Here is a 12,599-nt window from a genome sequence, read left to right as displayed (position 1 = left end):
GAGTCTCTCCCTCTCAGGCGGGTTTTCTCACCCTTTAGACATTCTCCTGGCTCTTTTCTGACCCCTCCCCGACTGATCACCGTCCTTCCTGAATGATGGGCACCAGAACGGGAGACGGGATCCCAGCAGCGGTCGCCGCAGGCCCAGCTCCAGGGCTAAAATAACCTGGCTGCGCTTACTCGAGATTCCCCCGTTTTCACATCCCATGATTGCATTAGGTCTTTTGGCCCCAGTGTGGCATTGGGAGCTCCTGTTCTGCTGATTATCCACCCTCCACCCCCAAATCGTTGTCAGAGTATCTGCTCCCCAGGAGAGGGTCCCCCAGCCCGTATGCACGGCCGACATCTCCGTTCCCAGCTGGATACATTGGCAGTTAGCCCTATTACAACGCAGCTTGTTTGCTTGCGCCCAGTTTACCAAGCGATCCAGATCGGTGACCTGGATCAGTGACATGGCCTCTTCGGTACTCGCCACTCCTGCCATTTTTGGGTCACCTGCAAACTTGCTGGACGATGATTTTAGGTTTTCTCCCAGGCCGTTGACAGAAACGGTAAATAACGTTGGGCCGAGAACGGGTCCTAGAGGGACCCCACTGGAAATGCACCCACTCGATGATGCTTCCCCAATGACTGTTACCTTTGGAGCTCTATCAGTTAGCCAGTTTTTAAGCCATTTATTGTGGGCCTCATTCATTAGGCATCGTTCTAGTTTCTTAATCAAAATTTCATGAGGTACCAAGTCAAAATATTATATTGACACTATGACCTTTATCAACCAAGCTTGTAATCTCCGGAGAATCGGGGGAAAATTGATTTGTTTTGCGGGTTATCTTCCACCTTGTGGAGGGGAAATGTCCTCACAATGTTTTATATTGGGTGGGGGACATTCCGGTTACTTCTGAGGTTTTGGGCTGGAAAAAATTCATACCACAAAGGTGAAAAACACTGTGATGAGAACTGGGTGGGTGAGCATTTCCCCCGACAGTGGTCCATAGCATCCCACAGCAGGACATACATGTGTGTGTGCGGGGGGAGATCTCTGTCAGCCAAGGATTTGGCTGAGGCATTGTCACTCTCAGCCCAGCGCCCATTGTCCGGCCAGGCCACGGCCTCCCCGACTGCGCCCACATGCCAATGACTGCTGCCCAGCCTGGGCTCCATCCGCATTCAGTCCAGTGGCGGGTGCATGGGCCGGACACGGGCCCCACCCCGCACTCACCCCAGCGGCGGGTGCATGGCCCGGAGGTGCCGGACCACCCACCGGTGCTCCCGGAAGCTCTTTCCGCACAAGGCGCAGCGGTGGGGGCGCTCCCCCGAGTGCCCCCGCCGGTGCTTGGCAAAGTTGGAGGCGTTGTTGAAGCTCTTGGGGCAGACGGGGCTGCGGTGGGGGCGCTCGCCCGTGTGGATGCGCAGGTGGGTGGCCAGGGCCGAGGACCGGATGAAGCGTTTGCCACAGACCCCGCAGGCGAAGGGGCGCTCGCCCATGGGCACCCGCAGGTGCTCCTTCAGGTCGGTGGCCCGCTTGAACTGCTTGGAGCACACAAAGCAGATGTACTGCCGGGCATCAGGCGGGGGAGCGGGCAGCCTGCCATGTGGGGAATGGGCCCTGGGGCTTGGGCACCAGGGAGGGGCATGGACTGGCTTGCCCTGTCCAGGAGCAGCAGGGCTTAGAGGCCAGGGAGGGGCGTGGACTGGCACACCCAGCTCATGGGCATCAGGGCTCGGGCACAGTTGGGGTGCCCGGTCCAGCTTCTCCAGCAAGAAGCAGCGAGCACGACCACCCTCCTCTTCCTCAGCCACTCCCCCCCTGTCGTCAGCTTCCCCGCAGCCTGAGTCGCCAGGGGACAGCCAGGCACCCGTGCCAGGGACAGGGGAGCCCTGCTCTAGGTCTCGCTCCACTGCCAGATGCCGCCATGCCCCAGGGCACCGGCTTTCTGCCAGCCTCACTGCCGGCAGGGATGGGCAGGCACCGTTAGCCGGGAAGTCAGGCCCAGGGCCCCCGGCAGAGGACCCGAGGGGCACCCAAGTTAGCACCGGCCCCTTGGCATCACCGCCACCATCTGGCAGCAGGTCCTTGGCGCACCCACCAGTGTCCCACTGGCTCGGACGGGTCGGGGGGGAGCCGGTTTCACTGCCCGGGGGCTGGGCGTGGATGCGCAGGTGGCCGGTCAGCGCCGAGGACTGGGTGAAGCGCTTGCCGATCACCCGGCAGCGGTAGGGGCGCTCGCCCGTGGGCACCCGCTCGTGGTCCCGCCGGTCCGAGGCACGCTTGAAACGCTCGGGGCAGAACGAGCAGGCATAGGGCTTAGCCAGGGGGCTGGCGCCCTGCCCAGTGCCCGGGCGTGACCGCGGGGGCGCGGCCAGCAGGGAGGGCTGGGCAGGGAGCGGGTGCGGCCCCGGGCGAGTGCAGGCCAGCGGCTCCGAGACGTATGGCTTGCCCATGCCCAGCAGGCACCCGGCTCCTTTCTCCTCCTCTTCCTTCTTCACCCTCACCACCCGGATCTCCCCCACCAGCCTGCGCTGCCCCTCATGGTGGCTGGGGTCTCTGGGCCGCCCCCCAACCCCTGCTGGAAAGAGGGAAAGGAAGGGTGTAAATACAAGGGAGAGACAAACAGGGATGGGAATAGAACCCAGGAGTCCGGGCTCCCAGCCCCCCCCCGCTCTAACCACTGGCCCCACTCCCCTCCCAGAGCCAGGGAGAGAACCCAGGAGTCCTGGCTCCCAGCCCTTCATGTGAACCTGTGGGATGTTTGGGGGAACTGGCATGGGGGAGGGGCTGGGCCCCCACCCCCGGGGGTCCCCAGGAGCAGACGGCCGTCGCAGCGGGGCAGACCCCCCCCGCCCCCGCAGCCCGGTCTCGGCGCTGGGTCCCACACGGAGCAGGGGGCTCCTGGTGGGGAAGGGCCCCCCCAACTGGGGTATCCCCGGCCCATTTAACCCCCGAGAGGCCGGGGAGGTCCCCAGCCCCATGCACTTCCCCCCCTTTGTCCCCTCACCTGGCCCGGCTCAGCACCGCCCCCCGCACTCCCCCTAGCCACGGGCCGTCCCGCCCCTTTAAGAGCCCAAATCCCGGGATTTAAAGGGGAGCGCAGCGGAGATTTTCGTGTCTGGCCTTTCCTGTCTGCGGTCAAAAAAACAAACCTGCCTTGTTTTTCTTTAAAGCGACGAGGCGGGGGTCCCCCCAGCACCCGCCCCCCCGGGCTTTCCCTGACCGGGAAGGAACAGATACGCCCTCCCCCTCCCGTTGGGCTGTGAAGGGCGAACCCAGGTGTCGTGACCCCCTCCCAGCCCCCCCCCGCTCTAACCACTAGTCCCCATTCCCCTCCCAGAGCCTGAGAGAGAACCCAGGTGTCCTGGCTCCAAGCACCATCCTGCTCTAACCACTAGCCCCCACTCCCCTCCCAGAGCCTGAGAGAGAACCCAGGTGTCCTGGCTCCAAGCCCCTTGCTCTAACCACTGGACTCCACTCCTCTCCCACAGTTGGGGAGAGAACCCAGGAGTCCTGGCTCCAAGCCCCCCTGTTCTAACCCCCACAGATCTTAGGGGGGGTCTATGGGAGAACCGACATCCAAACCCAGCTCAGCTCTGCACCTCTAAGGCCAGCCCATGAGCCAGGCTGGTTCTCTGGCCCCCTCTAGTGGCTGGCGCACACACAGGGCATGTCTACACTGCACACTCAGCCTGGCTCCGACTCACATTTGAGCTGCAGCCCCCAGACAAATCAGCCCGACTCGGGTCAGCCCGCACTCAGGCCCTGGCTCCTAGGGCCCTGCTAGGGGGCCGGGGCAGAGCCCGCGTTCTGATGAGCCGCTGGTCCAAACCCTCTCTTCTGCGGTGTGGACACGTTAGCCTGGCTGAGAGCCACACCCAGCAGCTGTAAACTCAGGTTTCCAACTCAGTGTGGACATGCAGGCACGGGCTTGGCCACACCGAGTCCCAAAGACCTGGGTTCACAGAGCCGTGTAGATGCACCTTAACTGGCCCACACCCTCGATGGACGTTTGAGAGGCCAGCCATCCTACCAAATAACAAAACCCACGATTTCTGGCAGGAATTTTTGAAAACCTGTCTTCTTTTTATCAAAAGCCCCTGCTAAAATGTTTGAGGGGGCTGCCCCCCCAAAAAAACAAAACAACCAACATGCACCTGAAAAAATGGCCAGTGCTAAAGGAATTGGCGGCTGTGATTGCAAAGCCATTGGCCATTATCTTTGAAAACTCGTGGCGAATGGGGGAAGTCCCAGATGACTGGAAAAAGGCTAATGTAGTGCCAATCTTTAAAAAAGGGAAGAAGGAGGATCCTGGGAACTACAGGCCAGTCAGCCTCACCTCAGTCCCTGGAAAAATCATGGAGCAGGTCCTCAAGGAATCAATCCTGAAGCACTTACATGAGAGGAAAGTGATCAGGAACAGTCAGCATGGATTCACCAAGGGAAGGTCATGCCTGACTAATCTAATCGCCTTCTATGATGAGATTACTGGTTCTGTGGATGAAGGGAAAGCAGTGGATGTATTGTTTCTTGACTTTAGCAAAGTTTTTAACACTGTCTCCCACAGTATTCTTGTCAGCAAGTTAAAGAAGTATGGGCTGGATGAATGCACTATAAGGTGGGTAGAAAGTTGGCTAGATTGTCGGGCTCAACGGGTAGTGATCAATGGCTCCATGTCTAGTTGGCAGCCGGTGTCAAGTGGAGTGCCCCAGGGGTCAGTCCTGGGGCTGGTTTTGTTCAATATCTTCATAAATGATCTGGAGGATGGTGTGGATTGCACTCTCAGCAAATTTGCGGATGATACTAAACTGGGAGGAGTGGTAGATACGCTGGAGGGCAGGGATAGGATACAGAGGGACCTAGACAAATTGGAGGGATTGGGCCAAAAGAAATCTGATGAGGTTCAATAAGGATAAGTGCAGGGTCCTGCACTTAGGACGGAAGAACCCAATGCACAGCTACAGACTAGGGACCGAATGGCTAGGCAGCAGTTCTGCGGAGAAGGACCTAGGGGTGACAGTGGACAAGAAGCTGGATATGAGTCAGCAGTGTGCCTTTGTTGCCAAGAAGACCAATGGCATTTTTGGATGTATAAGTAGGGGCATAGCAAGCAGATCAAGGGACGTGATTGTCCCCCTGTATTCGACATTGGTGAGGCCTCATCTGGAGTACTGTGTCCAGTTTTGGGCCCCACACTTCAAGAAGGATGTGGATAAATTGGAGAGAGTCCAGCGAAGGGCAACAAAAATGATTAGGGGTCTGGAACACATGACTTATAAGGAGAGGCTGAGGGAACTGGGATTGTTTAGTCTGCGGAAGAGAAGAATGAGGGGGGATTTGATAGCTGCTTTCAACTACCTGAGAGGTGGTTCCAGAGAGGATGGTTCTAGACTATTCTCAGGGGTAGAAGAGGACAGGACAAGGAGAATGGTCTCAAGTTGCAGTGGGGGAGGTTTAGGTTGGATATTAGGAAAAACTTTTTCACTAGGAGGGTGGTGAAACACTGGAATGCGTTACCTAGGGAGGTGGTAGAATCTCCTTCCTTAGAAGTTTTTAAGGTCAGGCTTGACAAAGCCCTGGCTGGGATGATTTAATTGGGGATTGGTCCTGCTTTGAGCAGAGGGTTGGACTGGATGACCTCCTGAGGTCCCTTCCGACCCTGATATTCTATGATTCTATGATTCAGTCTTTGAAAACCATCTTTCATGCAAATGACCGGACCTGGGTTAGAAAAAATTCTGGTGCAAAAATTCTGGTTGTCAAAATGTTTGGGTCTTGAAAACTGACCGGGCAAACAATTCGTTTGTGGCCCCAAGTTTCTCCTTTCGAATATTTTTGTTGCTCGGGGAAAGTCCCTGGGGTTGAAAACTATTTTTAAGAAGACGGTTGGTGAGAACATGCTGGTTTTTCAGCAAAAGTTTTCTTGCTGTCGGGAAACCACTTGGAATCTCCTTCCTCAGAAGTCTTTAAGGCCCTGCTTGACAACGCCCTGGCTAGAATGATTTAGTTGGGGTTGGTCCTGCTTGGAGCAGGGGCTTGGGTGAACACCTCCTGAGGCCCCTTCCAGCCCTGATCTTCTGTGATTTTTAGTAAAATAGCAGTAAAAAAAAAGTGGAATAAAACATTGGGGAAAATGTGTGTTTCTGGTAAAATAAAGGGCACCTATCTTTTCATTTCAAAACCTGGTTTCTCCAAACCTATTTTCAGTTTGGAAAATGTATTTTCTGATCAAAAGTTTGGGGATTTTAACCATGATTTTCAGTTGACACAAACTGGGGTTTCCAAATGCAGCTTCAGTCACAGAAATTGTTTTTTAAACCACATTATCCGGCCAAACTTCTAATGAAAACCTGAATATTTTCACCCCCGAAATGTCAGTTTTCTTGGTCAAAACTCTCGGTTAAAAAAAAAGGATTTTGCCGGAAAATAACTTGGGTGAGAAATGGGTGGTAAAGATCCACTTGGGACCCAAAGCTGTATCTCGCCAGATGTACTTTTTGGTACCAAACCAGCCGCCGAGCTCCCCTCCAGCAATGAGCTGGACTCTATCACACCCGCAGCCCCTGCCCTGTGGGAATTCGAACCCCAGCCCTGACACTTCATTCCACACACACAAAAACAACAACAAAAAAGTGTTTTAATTAATAATAATAATTAAAAAACCAAGAGAACGAAGATTCCACCGTAAATTGGAGCTGTGGAGGGGGAGCAGCTGGCCAGGCCGGGCACCTTGGAGTGATCTGGGCTGGGCGGCCTGTGGGTCCAGGTCTGTCCTTGGATTTCCTTCTCCGGGACCATCAGAAGGGTGGGAGTCCTTGTGGGGGGGGGGGGGTCCAGCTCCCCTGCCTCCCCCTGCAGCCATTTGGGGGCGCCAGACCGAAAAACACTACGTGAAGATTGGTCCCAGTGCATGGTGGGCCTTCCGTGATGGCCCCCAGCTGTTGGCCACTGTTTGAGGTGGGATACCGGGGCAGATGGGCCTCTGGGACTGATCTGGGGGCAGGATACCAGGTTAGATAGGCCAGTGGGGCTGCTCCAGGGAGCAGGAGCAGGCCAGATACCGGGGTAGATGGGCCATCAGGAGCAATATGAGCCTATTTCTAGGGAATGTAGAATCACCACGACCCTCTATGGGGGTGGCCAGGACAACCCTCCTCCTCCCCCCCAACCACTGGCTGTAGGACTGAGCTATTTGTGCCCTAGAGGGGAAAGGCCCCGTGCCCCCATTCTCCGCTCCTCTGAGTCAGCCCGTCCCTGTCCTGGGGCCAGATGGGAGTTGGCGCCCCCTTGAGGGGAAAGGCCCCGTGCCCCCGTTCTCCGCTCCTCTGAGTCAGCCCGTCCCTGTCCTGGGGCCAGATGGGAGTTGGCGCCCCCTTGAGGGGAAAGGCCCTGTGCCCCATTCCCTGCCCCCTAGTGAATTACCACCCATAACCCCAGTATTTACCTAAGTGCTCCAGGACCCACATGGGCTCGGATTGGCCCGGCCCAGCCTGCCCTGCCCTATCTGCGAGGGGCACCCTCTGTCTTGGAACACCATGGGGGACATCTGTGGGGAGGCCAATGCCTTGGGCTGGGGTACAGGGGGGCTGCCCATAGGGGTACAGGGCACACCCCCTCCCCTAGACAAGGTGTGAGGGTACAGTAGGGACCACCATGCCCCCAGAGTCAGGGAGCCATGTGGGTACAAGGGCTGCTGTGTGCTAAACCATGGGGAGTTGCCAGTCTGGCTCCAGCGCTCCCCGTACCCCTCAGGGCGGCGGCGGCCCGGCCGCGGGGCTCCCCGTACCCCTCAGGCTGGCGCCGGCCCGGCCGCGGGGCTCCCCGTGCCCCTCAGGCTGGCGCCGGCCCGGCCGTGGGGCTCCCCGTGCCCCTCAGGCTGGCGGCGGCCCGGCCGCGGGGCTCCCCGTGCCCCTCAGGGCGGCGGCGGCCCGGCCGCGGGGCTCCCCGTGCCCCTCAGGGCGGCGGCGGCCCGGCCGCGGGGCTCCCCGTGCCCCTCAGGGCGGCGGCGGCCCGGCCGCGGGGCTCCCCGTGCCCCTCAGGGCGGCGGCGGCCCGGCCGCGGGGCTCCCCGTGCCCCTCAGGGCGGCGGCGGCCCGGCCGCGGGGCTCCCCGTGCCCCTCAGGGCGGCGGCGGCCCGGCCGCGGGGCTCCCCGTGCCCCTCAGGGCGGCGGCGGCCCGGCCGCGGGGCTCCCCGTGCCCCTCAGGGCGTGGGCGGCGGCTGCCGGTGCTTGCGGCGGATGTGCCGCTGGAGCGTGTTGCGCTCGCCGAAGCGCATGTGGCAGTCCTCGCACTGGAAGGGGCGCTCGCCCGTGTGCACCCGCTGGTGGTGGGCCAGCTCGCCAGCGTCGCGGAAGCTGCGCTGGCAGATGGGGCACTGGTGGGGCTTGCGCCCGGCGTGGGTGTACTTGTGCCGCTCCAGGTGGGACGTGCGCTTGAAGGCCTTGCCGCAGGCCCGGCAGACGTGGGGCTTGTGCTCCGAGTGGGTGATGCTGTGGCGCTGCAGGTAGGAGAGGTACTCGAAGGTCCGCGAGCAGACCGGGCAGCAGTACACCTTGCGCAGCCCCGCCCGCTCGCCCGCCGCGCCCGCCTCCTCCACCAGCACCGTGTAGGGCAGCCCCTGGCTGTCGATCAGCAGGTAGCGGCCGTAGCGCGCGGCCTCGCCCGGCTCCGGCCCGGCCTCCCCGGGGGGCCAGGGCGGGGCCCGGGGGGCCCGGGGCCGGCCTGCCTCCTCGTCCTCCTCCAGCTTGAGCCGCCGCCCGGACGGCTCCTCCCGGGCCGGGGGCTGGTGCCGGAGGTCGGCGGCTCCGTCCCTGGGGGGCCGCGAGCCGAAGGGGTGGAGATCCATGGGGCGGGCAGCACCCCCCGGCTGGCGGGAAAGCTCAGAGCGTCTGGAAGGAGAAACGGGACGGAGGGGGGACAGTCAGCTGTGTGTCATAGACCCCGCACCATGTACGGGAGTCTCCGAGGGCTCAGATGGGGCCTTTTCCCTCTGGGGGGCGCCGGCTCCCATCCAGGCCCTGGATCCCAGCTCAGTTCCCAGTGGGAGCAGTAGCCTCCTACATCACCCCATGGCCACAGCAACACCTGCTGGCCCCTGGCACCCCCTCACTGCCCCAGTGCTCCCCTGCCCCCCCGCTACCACCCAATTGCCCCAGCTCACCCCCACTGCCCCCTCCTAGCCCCCTGCTGCCCCTGGCAGACACCCCCATCCCTGCTACCGGCACCCAGCTCCCGGGGATTTATTTACCTTTCCAGGCACCTGTGCCCAGCGTCCCGTCTCCGGGCTCATCGCGGCTCTGGTGCCCACACGGCCGGCCTGGCCAGCGCCGAGCACGGTGCCCTCAGCTCATCCTGCGGGTGCAGGGGGCAGCGCTGGGGCCGGCTCCGAACCAGGCCCGGGGAGGGATCCAGCAGCTCTGTCCTGGTTCCAAATGGGGGGCGGCACCGGTCCAAACCCGGCTGGATGTGGTGGTACCGGTCCGGTCCAGGCTGGGGCGGGGAGGCGATAGCGATCCGGACCCAGGTGGGAGTGCGGCACCGGTCCGGTCCAGATTGGGGGGCGGCACCGGTCCGGTCCGGTCCGGTCCAGGCTGGGCGGGGGGCGGCACCTGTCCAGGCTCTACGAGCCCGGCGCCCCCCTGCGCCCCAGGGGCATGTGCCGCCCCCTGCGGGCTCTGGCGCCCTGTGACGGCCCCAGGTCCCCGCCGTGGCGGGGGGGGGGGCGAGGGGGGTCCCGTCTGTCTCTGTCCGTCCGCCCCTCCACCCGCAGCAGGAGCCGGTGTCACTGCAAAAGGCGACCGGGTGGAAACGCCGCGCTCCAATCCGGCCCCGGACGCCTGGGTTACGAGGCGAGGGAGGGGGGCAGATACCCCCACCTCAACCCCCGAGGGAAAACCCAGCCACACACTGACCGTGCGGGGGGGCGGGAATGTCTGACCCCAGGCAACTCCCCGTGTCAATCCCTCTGCATACACAGCCCAGCGCCTGAGAGAACCCAGGCGTCCTGGCTCCTAACCCCCCTCGCTCCAGCCACTGGACCCCACTCTGCTCCCAGAACAGGGGACAGAACCCAGGAGTCCTGGCTCTCAGCCCCCCTCCCCCCGCTCTAACCACTGGCCCCCACTCCCCTCCCAGAGCCGGGGACAGAACCCAGGACTTCTGGCTCCCACCCCCCACCCCCGCCGCTCTAACCACTGGCCCCCACTCCCCTCCCAGAGCCGGGGACAGAACCCAGGACTTCTGGCTCCCACCCCCCACCCCCGCCGCTCTAACCACTGGCCCCCACTCCCCTCCCAGAGCCGGGGACAGAACCCAGGGGTCCTGGACCCCAGCCCCTTTTCCCACTAGTTGAATGAACCAAAAGTATCTCTATTTCCCCCACTTTCTCTTTAGGGCATTTTCTCACTTGGCCGCACTGCGGCGGGGCGGCAGCTGCCCAGTGGGACCCGTGCTGAGTCCTTTCCAATTCACCTCACTAGCTAGCGTGTCTTTCAGAGCAGAGCAGTGAGCTGGATCGGGGCCAGTGCCCCCTAGAGGGGAGAGGCCCCGTGCCCCAATCCCTGCCCCCTCACCCCCCAGCCAGCCAGTCCCTGCCCTGGTTTGTCCGGGCCAAACAAACTCTCATTTGTGAGGTTGGTTGCTTGGAAAGGATTTTCTCTAGAGATTCATCTATTCCCTTGAGCAAGGGGTGTCAGGGACACACACACCCCCACACCCACACAGAGCAGGGCCCAGCCCCTGTAGCAGGGGGTGACACACACACACAGAGCAGGGCCCAGCCCCTGTAGCAAGGGATCACACACACACACACACACACACCAGGGCTCCTCCCCGCCACGTTGGGCTAGTTTGCTCTTGTAACTTTAATATTGTTTCTTGTAGAAGCCACTAGCCCCTCTTTCCCCGTGGAATTGCATCCCCGAGGCCCGCGGGCTCGTCCCCGTCCCAAGTCTTTGTTCTGCTGCTCTCACCCTTTGCCTTTCACCCGATCATTTTGCGATCACATTCCTGTCCACCGTTCGGCTCTCAGCCAGGTCCTCCCTGCGTGTCAGCCTTGAAACCCCTCCCTTCCCCCCACACTTCCGTCCTCCACCCTGAGAAACAAAGGAATTGTCCCCAATGCCATCCAAGATCTCGGACACTCCGTGTTGTCTTCTGGAGGCGTCAAAGTCCCTGATTCCTAACAGGTCCAGTGCTTTGGATACGTCTGTTATTGGCTCTAAAAATGTCTTGCCTACCTCCTTATTTGGTGGCCTGTAGCTAGATCTATGTATCAGCAAATGTCGGAAGACATCAATCTCTCCACACATGGCTGGACCCAGGAAGAACTACCTCCATGGATATTCATCGCAGTTTCTGCTAGGCCCAGTCAGCACCCGGCTGCTGGAGGGCTTGGTCGGGTTTGATAAGTCGCTGGTACATTTCGACGTGGGCTGGTGACCAGTGGCGGTGTAAAGCTTCACGTTTTGAATCTCAGCGTCTGCCATTGTTAAATCATGATTGTCTGACCCTCCCCGTTGTCTGACACCCCCCCTTAATTTCCCGCAACTTTTAAAACGCAAATAGATAAAAACGGGGGCGGGGGGGGGAAGAAATGTTGATGCAATCCGTTGAGATTATAACGAAATAAACATCGAATTTGGCCCTGCCTAGCTAGAGCACAACCCTACCACCACATTGGCCCTGGTTTCCACTTCCTCGTTTTATCTTCATCTCTGCCTCTCTCCAATCTTTGGATCGCAGAGCAAGTGTACACGTTCTTGAGATGCAATACAGCATTTCCCCCCTTCTTGCAATGCCTGGCCTTCCTCTACCGGCTGTACCCCTCGATTTCGATATTCCAGCTGGCTGCTCTCACCCACACGTCTCCGCAATGCCGGCTGAGTCAAGAAGGGTCAGAGAAGAGTCACAGGAATGATTAAAGGATCAGAAAACTGGTTGAAGAGTGACAGACTCCAGGAGCTCAGTCTATTTAGCTTAACAAAGAGACCGTTCAGGGGTGCCTTGATCCCTGGCTATAAGTACCTACAAAAGGAACAAATATTTAACAATCGTCTCTTCAGCCTAGCAGACAAAGGTCGAACACAATCCAACAGTTGGAAGTTGAAGAGATCTGCTCTAGGTGTTATTGTGGGGCAGGTCTCCGGCCCAGGTTCTACACAAGGTCAGACATGATCAAACTGCTCCCTTCTACCCTGGGAAGCTGTGACTCTCGGCTCTGAAAGAGGTTGGATTTGATGTTTGAGTTTTGGCTCTGTAGTTCCCCTAGAAGCGGGCAAAGGCCCGGCGTTCAGGCTCGCTGTCAGTTCTGAAAAGTTGCAGGGTGGGGGAATCACCCTGTGACATGTCAGTCCATATGCTTTCTGAAAATATGCTTATGATATAAATATGCCATAACTGAGATGTACTTTATGCCAGATGGCGCACGTGATTGGAAAGGTGATGATTTACTGAATGTGATTATCCTATTTGTATGCCTGGATCATTTCTGCAAAAAGAAAAGGAGGACTTGTGGCACCTTAGAGACTAACCCATTTATTTGAGCTTTCGTGAGCTGCAGCTCACTGCATTGGCTGTAACTCACGAAAGCTTATGCTCAAATAAATTGGTTAG

The 12,599-nt window shown here is 59.6% G+C and overlaps 1 protein-coding gene across 1 annotated transcript; it reads right to left on the bottom strand.

Annotated features, from left to right (window-relative positions):
* Window positions 1–6,608: 6,608 nt before the first annotated feature.
* LOC140902265 (uncharacterized) lies at window positions 6,609–11,027 on the bottom strand. The gene is made up of 3 exons (XM_073322179.2): window positions 10,958–11,027; window positions 9,235–9,771; window positions 6,609–8,875 (listed from the first exon to the last, which is right to left on the bottom strand). Exon 3 carries the CDS (start codon window positions 8,830–8,832, stop codon window positions 8,188–8,190), a length of 645 nt encoding a protein of 214 aa, XP_073178280.1. The 5' UTR covers window positions 8,833–8,875; window positions 9,235–9,771; window positions 10,958–11,027; the 3' UTR covers window positions 6,609–8,187.
* Between the last annotated feature and the right edge of the window lie 1,572 nt (window positions 11,028–12,599).

Source organism: Lepidochelys kempii, chromosome 23, assembly GCF_965140285.1.
Source record: "Lepidochelys kempii isolate rLepKem1 chromosome 23, rLepKem1.hap1, whole genome shotgun sequence".
In the NCBI taxonomy this organism is placed as follows: domain Eukaryota; kingdom Metazoa; phylum Chordata; order Testudines; family Cheloniidae; genus Lepidochelys; species Lepidochelys kempii.
Note: the sequence above shows the minus strand (reverse complement) of the source record. Positions and strands in the feature narration are given on the sequence as shown.